General features: G+C 53.9%; 2 protein-coding genes across 3 annotated transcripts in view; one reads left to right on the forward strand and one right to left on the reverse strand.

The window, feature by feature from the left end:
* Positions 1-408: 408 nt before the first annotated feature.
* LOC122381052 (WD repeat domain phosphoinositide-interacting protein 4-like) overlaps positions 409-18184 on the reverse strand; it is a 93822-nt gene continuing 76046 nt past the window's right edge. Inside the window, exons 1-5 of one of the 2 annotated variants that reach the window (XM_043364768.1) lie at positions 16673-16994; positions 9166-9351; positions 8030-8194; positions 6987-7251; positions 409-1902 (exon numbers count right to left, since the gene is read on the reverse strand). In XM_043364768.1, the coding sequence (XP_043220703.1) occupies positions 1465-1902; positions 6987-7251; positions 8030-8194; positions 9166-9341 (1044 nt within the window). In that variant the 5' untranslated portion in view covers positions 9342-9351; positions 16673-16994 and the 3' untranslated portion in view covers positions 409-1464. Of the gene's footprint in view, positions 1903-6986; positions 7252-8029; positions 8195-9165; positions 9352-16672; positions 16995-18184 lie in introns of those variants that run through there. The other variant, XM_043364766.1, reaches the window with a different exon arrangement.
* LOC122381078 (SH3 domain-containing protein C23A1.17-like) lies at positions 11098-14073 on the forward strand. Its single transcript, XM_043364849.1, has 4 exons — positions 11098-11448; positions 11980-12198; positions 13135-13288; positions 13616-14073. The coding sequence occupies exons 1-4, from the start codon at positions 11098-11100 to the stop codon at positions 14071-14073; spliced, it is 1182 nt and encodes a 393-aa protein (XP_043220784.1).

The following is an 18184-nucleotide window of genomic DNA, read 5'->3' on the forward strand; positions in this document are numbered from 1 at the left end:
CGACGTACCATTCACGCGCGAACAGTTTCTGCTAGTTTCACCGTTTAGCGGAAACAATGCACAGGCGGTAAACATATTCAGTAATTCTTCCATCCAGCTCGGAGAATACGTTCAAATGTGGACCTGCGAGAAGAGCAGAAACGATATTTACATGTTGCGCAGGGAAATCACTTAAATCAGCGGTATTATCGGTATTGGTATTCCTAAGAACGCCAAGGCACGCTGGTCCAGGGTATATTGAGTGAATGAAGTGAGTCCAGGGGTATTGAGCGCTGGTCTACCTTCAACGAGCGCAGATCCCACAAACATGTGACTGTTGTAGTCTGTACAACAGTTATGTGAGAACAATGCATTTTACACGCTTCTCAACCTTTGAAACGGCAGCTCTAGCAAATACATCCGAATCTCAATAGATTCGTAGATGTTTTATTTTCAGCGCAGGCGACGATAAAAATATGATGATAGGCTTGCTTATGATATACGCGAAAATACGTACAACTATAATACGGCGTATTCCTTACAAAGTACCATGCCGGGCCGGCGTGTAATTGTTTCACAAATAAAACCGGAACTCTCCGGTGTGGGTACTTCCTGTTCGGCAATTCGATGGAACAGTGACTACACAGCAGGACAACTATCAAACAACTGAATCGAGTGCGGCATTTCGACTAGAACTCACCACAAACTCAACAACTAACCTAAAACTGGTTAAACTTGCGTGCGAAAACGAAACAATAGATATATGAATGCTCATACGAGGACAACTTTCACACAAGCTATGTTAGTCGAAATGACGAAACGACGAAAGCCATCTTATTGCAGGCAGTGTGCATGTAAACGCGTGATCTCACCTCCCCTTACGTGATAAGATCAGGGGGCTCACACAAAATAGGAAAGACTCGCAAATTCGCACTGTTCCCTGGAATAATTCCGCAGTTATACCCAAATATCTAACACTCAAAGCACACCAATCAGCATGTGTGCCAAATTGTTCATTACCTACTCACCACGCTATCAGCATTCAGCCCCGATTGAATCCGCCTGACCCAGCCCAGTTGCCTAAAATTCCCACCTAGCTGGCAGTGACAAAATCCCGCCACACGGTTAAAGCACACAGCCCACGTACTTACAACTGGCAGACGTTCGCGAAAGACCATTCGATCGTAAAATGTCCTCTGATGGTAGCATATTCAACACTCTCTTCGTGCAACAGGCAAGCCGGCCTGGTACTTGCTGCAGTTTCACTGAGCACTTTGCCACACTATGCATGTTCCAGCCCCATTCCACAGTCATGCTCAAATATAGGGCGTTCTTTACCCAACAACTAATCTTCAACATACTTACCACACTTAGTACAGGATGGGGTATTTTGCACTTTCCACTATTGTCTTCGCAGTGTAGGTACACGATATAAGCATCACCCAACCCACATACGATCCGAATTCTCCTCTTCCTTGCCATTCCTCAGAAGTCATTTTTGCCACACACATCCAGATACACGTCGTACGCCTCCCGGTTACAGCTGCCGTCCGCCGTGAACACATACTTGTGGAACGTGCCGTCCAGGCAGACGGCGTACACGGTGCCGGCGGCGCCGAACGCGCAGGCGCACGGCCGCTCGGCGGGCACTGTGCAGGTGGCCAGCGCCCACTGCGACTCCAGGTAGCGTCCGCGCAGGCCGACACGGCTGAGCGCCGAGCGCCGGTTCAGCGCCGGATCGCGCACGGCGAACACGTGAATGGTGCCCTTGTCGCTGCTGCAGCACAGGTAGGTGCTGTCGCCGCTGAAGGCGATGCAGTGGAGGACGGCCGTGTCGGAGCCGCGCCGCAGCTCGGCCACCAGACAGCGCTGCGCCACGTCCCAGACGCGGATCAGCGTGCCCTTCCGGGACGCGGTGGCCACCTGGCGGCAGAGGGTGCGCCGTCAGAGGGTGCGCCGTCAGAGGGGCGGTGTCAGAGGGGTGGCGAACGGGAGGAGTCATGAATGTGGGGCAGCTGAATGGGAAGGACAGGCTGGAAAGTGGTAGGTAAGAGATTTTGAATGGAATGATATACACTTGGTTGCAAAACAGTAATAAATGCAGGCAAATGTCACGACCTTTATCGGGCGTCATTTTTAAATGAACAATGAAGTTCAATAAACACGAAACATGGGACTGCGTGCAAAGGTTTTGGAGACTGTCAGGATGAATACAGTCAAAACCTCATGAAAATGTCGGCATTGTTATCTTGTCTTGCCAAAGGAGTGGGAGGGGCTGCTAGCCCTCGATGAAAAAAAACACTTAAAGGTAGACTGCCACCATTTTTTCACAAAACGGTTTTCACTAGAGCTGAGCCACCTATGTCCCAGACTGAAGTCGGTTTTCCGAAATTCGAACCCGTTTGCGAGAAATCGGAGACCAAAGTTCAGTTTGATGCCATTTTTTTAGTCCAAGAAAACCGACATCTCTACTGTTTATCGATAACTTTGAAACATGAATTTTCTTATCTTTTGGCAAATATATGTCAAAACTTTGATTGTTTCGAGATCAGAGAAGAATTTTGGAGTGTCAAAATAAAAGTTAAACTTATATATTCAGTAGGTCATTTTTTCCAAAAAAGTGTGGGAAGTGAGGTTTAACATGGGCCAGACCCATTCCAAATGAGCCATGATTTTTAAATGTTTTACGAAGTTAAATGCAAAATAAATTAAACATGGCCAATTTCTTATGAAATCATATACAGTAAATAAAATCATGTATTAGTAAATCATAAAATACCTTACTTTTTCAAATAAAATGTAATAATCTTATGACCTTGAAGTCTAGTGATGTGTAAACATTGTCGCTAGACATTAACCGATTGATAATTGTATGATAATCGATAATTTTTTCGCGATTCACGTGATGATACTTTGTCAGGTGAATTCTAAAATTTTGTTTTGTCCAGGGAATAAATCATAGGCCGATCTGAGAAAACTTTTTGAAGGTGGCAGTCTTCCTTTAAAGGGACCCTCCCACCTTACCATTAGTTTTGAGTTGAGATAGCCAAGTTTGCGGTCAGGCTCAGAAACCACCATTTATCCTGGTCGCAACCCCCGCAGCTTTATAGTGTTCAAGAAATTTCTTCCCTTTACTTGCAGGGTGGGACCAGCGTAGTCCCTATCTCTTAACACTAACGGACTCTGATGACGTCATCAAGCCCATTGACCGCGCGTTATAAAATAAAAGTCTTATATTTCAAAAACGGGTGAATATTTTTCGGTGAAATTTGGTAGATGTTCATTTTCGCTCTTTCTGATTCACGGTACATCACTTTTATGCCAATTCATTAACTTTTTTAAGGTGGGAGGGTCCCTTTAACGAAAAAAAGCTTCTTCGATACAAGACATCCACTCAAGATTAAATTGATTTATAGGATCGTCATCACAGATGAAATGGTAATGGGCAAGCTGATGAAGCTAAAGACTTGTAGCTCACCCGGCCCGGACGGCATACACCCAAGGATTCTCCGGGAAACCGCACGATCAATCGCGTCACCACTCGCAGAAGTTTTCAGAAAGTCCTTGGCAAGTGGGAGACTACCTCAAGACTGGAAACTGGGTTCAGTGACACCAATATTCAAGAAAGGCGATAGAAGTCTCCCTGGAAATTACCGGCCGGTCAGCCTCACTTCTGTTCCTTGCAAGGTGCTGGAGTCACTGATAAGAGACCAACTGGTGGAACACCTGTCGGCCACTGGCCAGCTCTCCAAAGATCAACACGGGTTCAGAGCGAAGAGATCCTGCACCTCCCAACTCCTAGAGGTACTAGAAGAATGGACGAGGACCCTCGAACACGGCAACCCGCTCGACGCCGTGTACCTTGATTTTCGTAAGGCCTTCGATTCTGTGCCCCACCAACGCCTCCTGAGCAAGTTGAGAGCATGCGGAGTAGCGGGCGCAGTGCTGAACTGGATCCAGTCGTTCCTGACAGGACGGCACCAGCAGGTCTGTATCGGAGGACAGCAATCACCATGGTCACCGGTGTTAAGCGGGGTTCCCCAGGGTTCTGTTCTGGGGCCAACACTTTTCATCGTCTTCGTGAATGACATGCCCAGCGTGGTCGGCTGCTCGATTAAGATATTTGCCGACGACACGAAGCTGTATAGGAGGGTGCAAACCGAGCAGGACAGGAGACACATACAGGATGACCTGGACGCCATTGCCGAGTGGTCCAAGGCCTGGCAGCTACCATTCAACGAAGAAAAGTGCGCGGTTCTCCACATCGGCAGCCGTAACCCAGGGTGCACCTACACACTCAACGGCCTTCAACTCAGTGAGACGGAATCGGAGAGAGATCTCGGGGTGCACATCGACACTGACCTGAAATTCAGAAAACAGGCAGCAAGTGCGGTTGCAAAGGCATCACAGGTGTTGGCCTTGATACGCAAGTCATTTCAAGCCATCAACTGCGACACTCTCCCCCTGCTATTCAAGTCACTCGTTCGGCCCCATCTTGAGTACGGCTGCTGCATTTGGGGCCCCTTCTCCAAGGCGGACCAAAAGGCCATCGAGAGAGTGCAGAGACGTGCCACGAAACTTGTTGCGGACATAAGGCATCTGCCATACACAGAACGGCTGAGACTCCTGGATCTCCCCTCTCTTTACTACCGAAGACGACGCGGAGACATGATCAAGACCTATCAGGTGCTACACGGAGAGATAGATGTACGCCACGAGGACTTTTTCACCCCAACACTGGATCAGAGAACAAGAGGACATCCATGGAAGTTGAGGAAGGACCAAGCACAAGTGAGGGCCAGGAGACACTGCTTCAGCACGAGAGTGATTAGCGACTGGAACTCGCTTCCCTCGGAGGTCGTCCTAGCTCCTTCCCTGGGCCTGTTCAAGGCGCGCCTGGATGCCCACTGGCATGGCATCCGCCACCAAATTCCTGATTGATCTAAGCAATGCTCGATGAGAACGGGACCATCAGGCCAAGTGGCCTACCAAAATTCTCGAATACGTTATGGTATGGTATGGTAGGAAGCGAATGTCTTCGCTGGAGAATGAAAACCTGCCAAGAAAAATAGAGCGTACAAGCCAGATAAGAGCATTATGGAGACGTCGTAAATAGCAACGGACGGGACCGGTCAACTCGCTAGTGTCATCTATCCACAAATATCAAAACTCATGACTGATATAGATGTCGCCACACCACCAAGTCGACGCTGACGTCACGGGCTATCGACGCCCACGACAGCTGACAGCCCGGCCCTGGCGCGGCCGCACCCAGCCCGGAGTGGAACGTGCGTGCTCAGCTGGCCACACCACGCTTGGGGACGGGGGGGGGGGGGGCAGACGTGACCCGGGGGCAGTGACCCCGCTGGAGCCAGCCTTGGCACGCAGCCGCCCGCTCTGCTGTCGTACTGCCTCGGTGTGACAGGGCGGGCGCCACACAGTACCCAGCCGTCAGCTGTCACTGCGGAATAAGCCCGAGCTGAAACTCTGCTCAGACAGTCGTCACCCACTGTGCGGCGGCGGCGGCTCGGGCGGCGGGGGTTAGTTCCCTATTCAGACGATAGATGGCTCTGTGTCTCCTGCACCAGCTGCGGTAACGGACGGGCAGACTGAGGCTGATGCGATGATGCAATGGACTGGTTGGCCGGCTCGAGCCCCGCGCGGATCAGCACGGCCGGCGGCCACGGCAGCCGTGCATGGGGAACAACAAACCCGCTGACCTGGTATCAAATACAATATGAAGGAAAACAACTACAAAAGCGGTTAATCATGCTGCGAGAAAGTAAAATGAGGAAGAGATGACGCGAAAACCATATCATCTTAGCACCCCGTTCCGTCGTTTCGTTCCTCAGGATGCTGAAATCCTTCTCCTCCACGCCGCAACCCCCACTCCGGGCTAGACAGGCACCTTTATCTCATGCGGGCTAGTCCCTTGGAGCGGCACCGCTGTTCCCGAGGGAGCGCACCCCGTAGCCGGGTGCAGAGTGCTTGGGGGGCTGGTCGGTCTGTCCATTCGGACGGGCTCAGCCCCGGCGACCCTCTAGAGTGTCTGCCCAGACCAATCTGTCTCCCCCTAATTCCTAGCATCCTTCCGGCTCTGAAATGGTCTTGTCAGACCGAGAGGGCTTAACCCAACAAAACAAAAACAAACAAAACAAAAGCATCTTAGCAGATCAGACATTTTTACTTTTTCTTTTTCTTCCTCTCGTTGTCCTTTATATCATGACGTCCGAGGCAGGATTCTGTTTTTGCCGTGTCTAGCGGAGCTCCTGGTATATTGGTGGTAGAGGATGCTGGACTGGCCGTCTCCCGGCAGTAATGTGGCGGCAGCGGTCAGGCCAAAGGTCAGCAGGTCCGGGGGAGTGGCAGCGCCGCCTCAGTGGTTTGGGCGTCAAACCGACATGGCGCCAGCACTATATACAGTATACACACGGTTCTGTCCCCCGGCGGTCGCCTGACTGCGGCAAATATTTGTAACCGTGGATCTACAGCTACACAGGCGCGGTACGGCGGAACGGAGCCGATTTGATGCCGTGTGAGGGCAGACACAGAATTTGAAAATCACCAAATTACCTCCATTCCTTGTTTTCCATCCTCAGGAAGACAAGTCCTTCTCCTCCACGCCTCTTTCCCCTGCTCCGGACTGGACGGGCAACTTTATCCCATGCGGAATTGCCCGTAAGAGCACGCCCGTAGCCGGGTGCAGTGAGTGCTTGGGGAGCTGGTCGGCCTGTCTTCTTGACAGGCTCAGCCCCGACGACTCACCAGGGTGCTCGCCCAGACCAATGTCTCCCCCTAATTCCTATCATCCTTCCGGCTCTGAAATGGTCTTGTCAGACCGAACGGGCCTAACCCAACATAACAAAAAAAAAAAAAAAATACACACACTTCACGAGCTTCTATTGAATTCCGTGTAAGTACATAGTTTTCCTGCAGCGCCAAAAAACATCCTAGGTTCTGACGAAATTTCCGCTCCCCCTCGACACCCCTGATCCCGTTTCACTCACCAGACTGCCCTGCTGGTTGATGGCCAGCGCGGCCAGGTGGCCCTGGTGGGCGTTAATGGTGACCGGCGCACACGAGACCTGCGCCTCGGTGGCCGAGAGGTCGATCAGCTGCAGGGCTCCCGTCTTGCGCGCCGGGAAACAGAGCAGGTGGTGGTCACTGGTGGAGAGCGGGCTGACCTCGCAGAGACCCAGCGGGTTGTCGGCCGTCTCCACCGTGAACAGACACTCACACGGAGACGGGAACGTGAACACGTGCACCTGACGCCTGTGGATGGGATAAGGGGAAAGTGAACAGGCCTTCAAAGTGGCGTGATGGACGGGTGGTCACGAGGTGAATAGGTGAATTACGGTGGGTAAGTGGCTTACGATAAGTCTGGTATTTTGTGTCCCAATGCTAGCTTAGTCTAACCGGCACACAATCCACGCCTGGACTATTATTCCTTTAATTGTTGGCCAGCTAGTCAGTCAGTAGTTTATGGGCGACCCTAGGCGGCCGCTGCAGTGCTACACAACAAAAAGAAACTTCTAGGTAATACAGAGCAGTGATTATTCAATGTTTTTCGTTAAAAGATAATACAGTGCGATTACACAGAAAAAAAAACAAGCAATCAATCACCGGAGAGATGATAACGCATTATTAGAAGAACAGTCTAATGCCAAGACCACGATTGTAAGAATCGTGTTTCGAGACATTCACGACAAAAACTGTGCTGTTTATTTACTCAAATAATACTAGGGGGGAGGGGGGGAATCCATTGTCTGGTGCTGCCAATATAAACACTTGTATAAGACAGTGATTGTACAAAATAATGTAGAAGCGAGGAGTGAGAGAATCCATAAACAAACGACACACCAGATAATATAAAAAGCAGACACATCAACCGATCCGAACAGTTCAATTCATACAAATTACAGACTTGAGGGTATGGTGTCAAATAACGGTTCACTACCATCCTTACCCAACCGATTAATCTACGAAAACATCCATCTAACCTCGCCTGATCTAAGGGCACAGCGTCTCACTACTGACCCAGCCCTCTCACCTCAGAGCCACGATGAGCCGGTCGCGGCGCATCCTGACGGCCAGCACCGGGGCGCTAAAGGTCAGCTCCAGTACGAACTGGTCCAGAGCCGCGTCATGGATCAGCACCGTGTTGTCGGCGAACCGGGGCGTGGCGCCGCCGCCCACCACCGCCAACAGGTTCGACCTGGGGGGGCAGGGGTCGGGTCAGGCCAGGTCAGGTCAGGTCAGGCGCCGCCGCCCACCATCGCCAGCAGGTTTGACCTGGGGGGGGGGGGGCAGGGGTCGGGTCAGGCCAGGTCAGATCAGATCGGATCAGGTTAGGTACCGTTCGTTACACACCACCGCCAAAAAGTTCGACCTGGGGACAGAGGTCAGGTCAGGTCAGGTCAGGTCTCGCCACCAACACACCACCGCCAAAAGGTTCGACCTGGGGACGAGGGTCAGGTCAGGTCAGGTACCATTAGCCCTACCCTACACACTATCAAGTATCAGGGTTGGAAATTGGACCTAAGGGTAGGTAATTGTCAGGTCAGCTGGAGTTGTTGAAACCTGTGTCAAAATGCTTCACCTGAGGACCTGATCACTCTCAGTGCACACAAGCATGTGATCTAAAAAAATGCAAGTAAATAATTAATAATTAAAATATTACATGGAGGCGGTCAGTTATAGATCCGACAAATGTCAAATGTGCCTGCATATACAAACACACCCTTCTCACTTCGGCGTGCAGATTCAGATGTTTACCGAGCTCAATTCTGCTGAAAAGGTCTCGAACGACGCAAAAACAGGTCAGATACAGCGACACATGGTTGCTTTGCTACTGATGTTACATGCTACGCCTGAAAAGGAAAAGTTAACGAAATCAGTTCATAGTTGAAGCAACAAGCATTATGCATATTGCATATAAGGTTACCGGCGCAGAATGTTCACAGCACAGCACCTTCCGTTCGAACTTTCTTAACTAGCTAAAAAAAAAACTTTAAAAAAATCATCGTCTGCTATTGTCATTAATGACGGTGCATCACACAAGACCTGTAAAGAATCTCAACCTTTCCAAAGAAGCTGTATCTCAATTTTCACACATAGCCTTCTCAACGATCTACCACCCTCTCACCGTCTCTCCATTCTCACCCTCTCACCATCACCGTCTCTCACCGATCCAGCATCTCGCAGACGCCGATGCTGCCGAACCGGAGCGGTCCGTGCGCGGCCAGCTCGGCCAGCGGCTCCAGGTTGTACTGCCGCACCCCGGAGGCCAGGGCGCAGCAGAAGGCGCTGCTGTCCTGGCTGAACCGTACCGAGTACACCTCCTCAGAGGGTGACGGACGCATCGTGACTGTCCTGGCGGGAAGGGAAAGAGAGCGAGAGGTTAACGTGTGCCGCAGGGGTAAATAAATGACGGGGGGCAATAAGAACGATTAATACGTTTATCTCTCACGTCGTAAAGAAACATGCTCCAATCCTCACTCTATCTCACAACCAATCCCACCGCTGAGCGTGCAGTGCGCAGCCTGTCAGCCCGGCTCGGCCTGTCAGCTCAGTCAGAGCAGCGCGGCTAACTGTCCTCCGGGGCCGCAGCCATGCACAGTCGCCGCGCCCGGGATCTGCACCGACAGGCATGTGTCAGCGCGGTGAGGATTTCCAGACGCCCGAGCACACCGCGGTCCGAACCCACTAACGAGCTCCCGTCCCGGTCCCGCTATGGCAGACGACTGAACGGGATCGAAATTATCACACACAGAGAGCAGCTAGAAATGCACACTCGCCGGTCTGACTCCCTAGCGATCTCCCCGTCCCGCTACGGCAGACGAGTGAAGGGGGTCGAAATTATAACACAGATAACAGCTAGGAATATAAGTACTCGTCAGTCGAGTATTGGTTACAGGTCAAGCACCCCGGAAGTTACCATACGCAGTTTCCGGATCTATCCAAATTGACAGGATCCGAGTCAAACATTGCAACGGACTGACGGCGCGGGGTATAAACGGACGGCAGTGTGTGCGTATGGACGGAGAGACGATTTGAAACGATTGCCCCATCTGGACACTCACAGGACTGTCAATCTGTCACACCGCCCGATTATCATGCAGTGATCTACTCCCGATCAGCTACCAGCAGTAACTGTGACGCAGTGATCTGTGATGATTCGATGTGTGATACAGATGTTTGGTTAGCCTCGATCAGCTGTGTGGGCGTACAAGTCGTCTCGCGTACCCAGAGAGGACTGCGGCGCACGGACTGCCCGCCTGTCAGTCAGCCGGGGGGAGGGGGGGGGGGGGGGGCACTCGTCTCTGTCGCGCCTCCGCTGGAAATGTCCGTGTAATCATTGGTCGCCGAGCGGAGAGGCCATACGATCTCGGTAAACAAACGAGCCGGCCAGCCAGCCGGGAGCTGCAGCGGCCGCCCCGAACCGCTAGGGACCTCGTCCCACGGTCGGGGCTGCTCGAGCTCGGCGGAGGGACTGCTCGAGCTCGGGTGGGGCTCGGTCAGCCGTCACTCTCGTTCAGTGCAAAACATAGTGCAGTTCTAAGCCCGGTCGAGACCAACCTACTTGGGTAGAGCCAGTTGGGACCAAATTACACCTCTCGGAAGGGAGCACTCGACCACTGGACCAGGCGAGACCGCACAGCACCCGACGAGCAATGACAAGCAGTGCAGCGGCTAGCACCGTCACAGAGACCTCGTCCGCGCCACAGGCCATGTTCCCAAACAACATTTACCCGTCGAACTAGCACAGCCGTCTCCGAGCTGACATCACCCATTGCCACATCTGCTGCCGACCCACGACCCCGTCCCCCGCAAGGCGACCCATTGCCGACGCGTGATTCCAGGACACGCCAGACCGTGCCGCGGCATAGGGCGTGAGATCCACCCAGCGGAAATGTACGCAGGAGAGTGCCGACCACAACACGAGCGGAGGCGGGGGCGGGGGACAGCAGACGGCCGAGACGGACAGCTGAGGGCGGCGGGAGGGGTCGGTCGGGCGCCGGTCACGGTCGCCACCCCGGCCGCCTGGTCAGCCCCGCTTCTATAAACAGTGGGCGGCAGCGGGGCGGCGGCGGCGGCGGCGCGGCCGCACAGCCAGCCATGCGTCCGTCGGCAGTGCACGGCCCGTTCGCCGGCAGGACCTGGCTGGTCACCAGTGTGCCGCTGCCGCCCAGCCGCGTCAACGTGCTCGCCGGCCTGCGCTCGTTCGAGGCGCGCATGGCCACGCTGGTACCGGAGCAGCGCGAGCGGCGGGGCCGCCGGCGGCGCCCGGCGCCCCCGCCGCGCGTCTCCAGCCTGCGCCGGATGCGCGGCACGCAGAGCGAGGCCGACCTCCGCGAGGCGCGCTCTCGGCCCGACTCACCGGCGTCGGCGTACAGCGAGGACCAGGCGCGCTGCTCCACCATCGCCAGCATCGACCGCATCCTGAGCTCGATGCACAGCCTGCTGGACGCCGGCGGCGGCCCTGAGGCGCCGCTGCCGCCGCCGGCGCTGCCGGAGACCATCCCCGAGGAGCCGGACGTGCCGCCGCAGCCGCCGCTCCGGCAGCTGCCGCAGCTCGACTCGCAAATGTCGCTCGACGAAATGTTCACAGAGATCGAGACTCTGTATGACAGTCTGAGAAACCAGAACGCCAAGGGTGATGGTGGTGCTGGTGGTGCCAACGGCGGTGGTGATGGTGGTGGTGCAGGAACGAGTGGTGCTGGGATCAGTGATATAACAAGCGGCAGGTGCTTTACTAGCGAGACACAAGGTGACAGATTCGGTGAGGGCTGTGATACTTCCAGCGGACAAGGTAGACTAAAAGCCAATCCCACCATGGACGTCAATAATGACCCGATCGGGGCTGAATCGCGCCTCGACCGCAGTCCCGCCTGCCACCGCGCGCGGAGCGTCCCCGCGGACGTCCGGCGCAGTCAGAGTCTGACGGCCGGGTCGCGGTCGCGGCGCGGGGCCACGCTCTCGCCCCAGGTCTGCCGGCAGGGCGGCGCGCGCCGCTCGGCCTCGGCCAGGACGTGCCGGCCGCCGGCGCCGCTGCCGCCTCCCGCCGCGGAGGACGAGGTGCAGTACGACGTGCCGCGCTGGCCGCAGCCGGTGCCGGTCCACGTGCGGGGTCCGTCGGCCCCGGCTGCCCTGCCCTCGCGGCCTGTGGCCGGCCGCCGCTCGCCGCCGGAGGAGGTGGTCTATGATACGCCGCGGCCGGTGGGCGGCGGCCGGCCGCCGCTGCCGCTGCCGCTGGAGCCGGCCCTGCCGCCGCGCGCCGCCACTCTGCCCTCGCCGCCGCTACCGCCACCGCCCCCGCCGCTCCTCCTCGAGACGTTCAGTTCACTGCCCGGGAAACAGGCGGCGGCTGTGAAACCGAAGCCGGCCATACCCGTGCCGAGGCCGCCCGAGCTCCCTCCACATGTGAAGACCAGTGAGATCGCTTCAGGAAAGCTCGTGGTTCCTCTGCCACCGAAACCACCCACCCCTGCGCCTAAAAATTCAGGCGGTTCCTTGAAGCCGTGTCTTCCTGTGGCTCCCATGGTAAACAACCCGGACGTTTCTAAAGCTGATGTCACTGTGGCTCAGAAATCAGATGTCTCAGAAGCAGAGAAAACAGACGTTCCCGAAGCCCTGACAGAGGATACGCCTGCGACTGAGAATCAAAACATTCCATCGTCTTCGGAACCCGCTAGCAACCCGCCGCTTGCATCAGCTGCTCCTCCAAAACCAACGGTAGCCCTGGAACCCAACCCCGCGGTGCTGCTTCCAGCGTCCGTTCCAGTTAGTGACCTCGATAACCTACCCGCCCCCATGGGCCCTCCTCTGCCGCTGCCGCCCAAGCCAGCCGCACTAGTAACTCAGTTACAAATCACGACAGAAACTACAACCAAACCAACCGACCGAGGTTCTCAGGGGTCAGAGTCATCCCCACCAGCTGCCGAGGCCGGAGCGGCCGGCCCGGAACGGACGCCGTCGCCGCCGCCGGTCCCGCAGCACTCCGCGCCGCCCGATCAGGTACTGTCCTCCGCGTCCCTTCCGCCGAAACCTGAGCTCCCCGCCTCTCTGCTACTGAAGCCAGAGCCGGCTCCAGTACCTTTGGATTCGGCACCAGCACCATTAGCCACCGGCTCCCGAAAGCGGCCGCCTCTGCAGCGTCAGAAGCGCGTCAGGAGCCCCTCGGCGCGCTCTCGGCGCTCTCCCAGTCCGTCGCAGGGTACGCCGCCGGTACCGGCGCACGGCGGCGCGTCCGAGTCGCCCCGGCCGGCCGTGCCGCGGCGGCTGGACTCGACGGCGCGTCTGCTGGAGGGTCTGACGGCGCCACTGCCGCCGCCGCGGCCCGAGTCGCCCGCCGGCCACCTGTCCGCTGCGCGGCGGCGCGCCGTGGCACTGCTGCTCGACGACCAGCTGCTGCTGCCCGCGGCGCCGTCGCACGACCCCGCGCACGGGCCGCCGGCGCGGCGCACCCCGCGGCTCGGCCGCTCGGCCACCGCCGCCGCCGGCAGCGCGGCTCACGGCAGGAGGAGACGACTCGACACTCCGCCCAGCGAGGGAGAGAGGGAGCGGTCCCCAGCGACGGCCAGCAGAGGGGTCACTCCCGAGCAGCACAGTGAGCTGTGTAGCGGCGCTTCGACAGCTCAGCAGAACTGTCACGACTCATATCTGGACAACCCGCCCACCCCACCGCCTCGAGACGCGCCTCCGGTCGCCACGAGCAGCCGCGGGGTGAGCCCCTCGCCCAACACGACTCTCGACACGACCCAGGACACCATCGACAGCAGCTCCTCACTCAGCCCGGCGCCGCCCATCTCTGCCGTCCTCGAAACGCTTACCAGGGAGGCAGTTAACAACGGGCCGACCTCTCCTGCCGTCCAGATCCCGAAGCGGCCCGGCCCGGCTCCGGCAGGTGTTGTTACCCCGGCGGAGGGAAAGGAGGACGGACAGCTACCGGTTTCTGTCAGCGAGCGGGCGGAGAAGCTCCGGCAGCAGCTGGCGATTCGGCAGCCGGCAGCGGACGGCGCGGTGCACTGCTCCCCCGGCGGGTCTGCCCGGGAGGAGGGGCGCCGGCACGGAGACCACTGCGCGGTGATGTGACGGAACACCGTGTGACGGGGCTTTCATGACGGGACCATGTGATGAGACGTGCGCGGTGGGACCAATGTGTGGCTATGTGAAAGACCAGAAAGTGACGGAAACACTGTGTCGCTGTGTGAATGGATCACTGCAGTGCCGGTCTTATAAAAGATTTCTGTTACGGAACAATTGCAACGGCATCCTCGCGGCGGTCTAATGACGGAGCACTCAAGTAACGGGACCACCGTGTGACGGGTGTATATGAAAGGACAACCATGTGCTATGTGAAAGGCCGCTGCGCGAAGGGACCAGTTAGCCGCGCCGTGGCGGACCAATTAGCTACGAGACCGCAGCGGGACCGTGTAGAATGATCGCTGTGTTACAAGAGCACAGCGGATCTAAGAAGAGGCGGATAAAACTGAGTCACTATAAGTCGTGTTACTGCGCCAGAACCAGAGGAGCGGTGACGTGACCGTGTGCCGGGACCCGTGCAAGGTGAATGGTGATGTGCTCTCCAAAAGAGCTTGGAACTGGAATATTGGCTGGCTATGGCACAGATGACCGAGTAGTAAAAGTGATTTTGAAATGGTTAAGTGACAAACGCCAGTTATGCATAGTTGGGTTGCTGTCATGAAGCATAGGTTACGTCTGATGAGGAATATGAGCTCATGACAGTGTGTGCTACTGTATAATGTCTCACGAGCTGAATATTCACCGACCAACAATGTTATGTTTTAATAAAACACCTGCGCTTACAACAGTCTCTCAGATATCTTCATCCTAAGAGCATAGTCAAACGCTGAACTATCAACGAGTATTGCTAGCCGAGGATTATGGCCAGATATCGCCTGATAGTGATCAGAACATCGAGACGCTCGTTACTGTTACACAAGTGAAAGGGTCCCAGTTATAAACTAATCTTGAACATTCCAGGAAATCGTTATGGCTCCTTGAGCCCAGCGTGCTAGACCGACATTAACACCTTCATTCTAGCTTCACACATATGGTGAGGCTGGTAAAGCAGGGCGATCTGAAACAAACGCAAGTCCGAGCAACGCAAGCTGGGCGGGCCGATATTTGGGTCGCGTCTTTGCGCTGCACTTGGAAGACTATTATGCAAAGCTGAGTGAGATACGCCGGCAGTAATTTGCAGAACGCTTACAAGCACTCCATTGAGAAGGGCATTTCAACTGGAGTTGGAGTGACTCCTGCCTTTGTTAGTTTACATCAGGTCACTGCTTAGTACTTTCACCATGAGCACAGCTGATCTCTTGTGATTGCCATACATACTGATGCTTTTGGATTTCAGCTATAGATGTCAGCACTGTACTGCAGCCATACGCTGCTGCCTGCCAGAAGGGTCCAGGTCGAGCTATAACATAATATATCGACAAATAAAGAGAAGCCAAAATGGTGCAAGGCTGGCAGTTAATTAGTACAAATAATTATTACAAAAAGGTAATAATAAAAGGCAATAAAATAAACAGAGCTTATTACCACTACAATGCCAAAAATGACAAATTGTACTTATTCGACACAGATAGGCATTTTTTACTGTAGGGGCAGAGTTGACTTTGAATTATTTGTCACAGGTACTACTTAAATCTTAGATATTATCTAAGATCTAGAGTTGAATGAAAACTAGCAACTTATTCAACACGTCATAGTAAAATAGCTAATAAGTAGGTAATGAAGCTGAAGAGTGCATTGGGTCAAAGTTTTCCAAATCAGTTCAGCAATTCAAAATTACCTTAAATGGCAAAAAGCAACAAAAGTACGACATTTTATAAGGCATTCAGTCCCTTTAAAACAGTTTAAGAAGAAACTTGAACTGGCAAAGATAAAGATAAGATGACAATGAATAGTGCTTTAACGGTCAATGACATCATAATTATGTAAGAATCTTACAATTCAAAATTATTGCAGTTTTTTAAAGTATTACCATATAAATACAAACAACTAATGAAACCAAAAGTATTTCAGCTCAGTTGAAAGTTTGGAAAGTGCACAAATTGCTGAACTGTAGCCTGCATTTGAATTTGATACATATTTAGTATTTACCTACATTGATTCAACTTGTCTTGATCTGAGGCCAGTTTTACCAACAGAAAAATAGCTGCCTGCCCGATTTTTTTTTTTGCCTTAGGACCGCTTCACATATGGAGCATTAACGCGATGGGCATGTAGATGTAAGAGGATAGGGCTTACCATTTACTCTCCATATGTGAAGCGGTCTTCTTATGACAAAAAAATTCCGGAACGTAGCTATTTTTCGGTTGGCAAAACTGGCAGTGGCCCCTGCTCCCCAAAATTTTTAACTCAATTGTGCAATCGATATAATATAAACTGCCAACAGCAGCCACATGGGTACAATGACATTGATAAGCTCAGCAACAGGCTGCATATCAATGCAGGCACCTCAAGTCGAACACATCCAAGACATAGGCGGCGGAACGGGGAGGGCACCGGGGCACCTTGCCCCCTAACCCCTTTGAATTTGGCATTTTAACATTAGCCCTATGGGCGTTGCATGGAAAGAATGGGACCAAAAGTTGGCAGTGCCCCCCCCTGCCCCCCTTAATTGAAGGTGTTCCGCCGCTACTGATCCAAGATCACTCACCTTGTTTCCAACGTTTCTAAACTGATACAAAGCAAAAGCCTTGGATGTTGTTGTTGAAGAGTTAGGGCGCGCAGGCAAGGCAAAAGCCTTGGAGACAAAGGAACTTTTGGTTTTCCCTCGACCTTGAACCAAGATCGCTCACAAGCCGTGTGCCTGCTCTAAAATAGATACCCGTAGAACCTTATTTATGCCTCCAGGATCAATAATCAAAATCAAAGGTACAATATCTCAAAAATGTCAAACGATAATCCATTCACAAACTATTTTGATGCCAATTGCAATGGCACTGCGCGTTGCCTGCGCGTTTCCATTGTTTTGGTTCAAGTACGTCACAGACACGCCAGGTCCGTATACAAAAAGGCTGCCAGATACGCTACCATATAAAGTTATCCTTCACGGCTATTTTCAGATTCCAGGGCCAAAGGCATTACAGGCCGAGCCGCTCCCACTGAGATTTCTCCGTTATGTTATATTGAAAATTGACTCACCTCGCGCTCTGCACTCGCTCGTAATTTATACGTATGTGGTAACATGACGGTCACGTGACCGACCTTTTGGGTAGGTACCCACTCCAGAGTGAAAAAATCAGAACTATATGCAAGTTGCGAGGGCTCGGAAGGTCGCTAAGTCCTAGTCTCATTTCCCTGTGAAAGATTCCCTGGCACTGCCAGTGCTGTGAAGTTGCGCTATTTTAGGACCGTGCAGGGGTTCACTTATGTCATGTCAGTGGCCTAGCCTGACCCGAAAATGCAGCTGGTATAAGAAGATACGGCATGAATTAAAAGAAGAAAATACAATTTTTCAGCTTTCTATCGCCAAAGTGTTACGAGCAGTTGCGAGAAAACCGTAAAAAAGACTTGACACCATCCTTCGGCTTTCCCCCTTCGACCGGAAAGAGTTGAGCGTTTTTCTTGATTTGACACGAATTTTGATTTTGATTCCATTTCATGATCCTTTCGTAGCTTGCCTTAAACTGAACTTACCTTTAGCATACGATTTAGCAAATCCCATAAATTAAGGGACATAATAAGACTCGCCGACTCGTTCAGCGTGTTAAATGTTATTTTTAAATCATTGTTGGCCCATTCCGCGTCATTCCTCACGTCTATTTCTGATGCCGTATCTGCACCTTAACCTTCCGTACGGTCATTTCAGCGTGAATCTTTTGGACCACACCAGAGTAGGGCATAACCGGGCGGCGCATCCCGCGTTCCGGCACCTGCCCCCTCCCCCACCCCTCCGGATTCCGCCCACCGTACCACCGTGTCATTGTGTCACGCAGCGTCGACACCGCGTGATAGGGGCTCCGACAGAGCCGCTATCCGTGCGATCCGTGTGCTCGATGTGATACCGTATCGGGAGCCGGATCAGCGCGCCAGCGGACGGCGATTCCCATGTGAGCCGGCCAGCGGGCGCGGTGGGGAGGGAGGGAGGGGAGGGGCACCTCGCAGGCGGGCGTCAAGGGCGTCTCGGCGGGTGGCGAGACTGCCGCGGGCGCTGTGTCGCCTCCGC

The sequence above is a fragment of the Amphibalanus amphitrite genome, unplaced genomic scaffold (assembly GCF_019059575.1).
Source record: "Amphibalanus amphitrite isolate SeventyFive unplaced genomic scaffold, NRLGWU_Aamphi_draft 000113F_arrow, whole genome shotgun sequence".
NCBI classification, from domain to species: domain Eukaryota; kingdom Metazoa; phylum Arthropoda; class Thecostraca; order Balanomorpha; family Balanidae; genus Amphibalanus; species Amphibalanus amphitrite.

What these genes read in the sequence shown, in the direction of transcription:
- LOC122381078 (XM_043364849.1), top strand. Translation starts at nt 11,098, where the DNA reads ATGCGTCCGTCGGCAGTGCACGGCCCGTTCGCCGGCAGGACCTGGCTG. An exon ending in CGATGCACAGCCTGCTGGAC is followed by an intron (nt 11,449 to 11,979) that starts GCCGGCGGCGGC and finishes GTCTGCCGGCAG; the next exon opens with GGCGGCGCGCGCCGCTCGGC. An exon ending in TCTATGATACGCCGCGGCCG is followed by an intron (nt 12,199 to 13,134) that starts GTGGGCGGCGGC and finishes CCGCCTCTGCAG; the next exon opens with CGTCAGAAGCGCGTCAGGAG.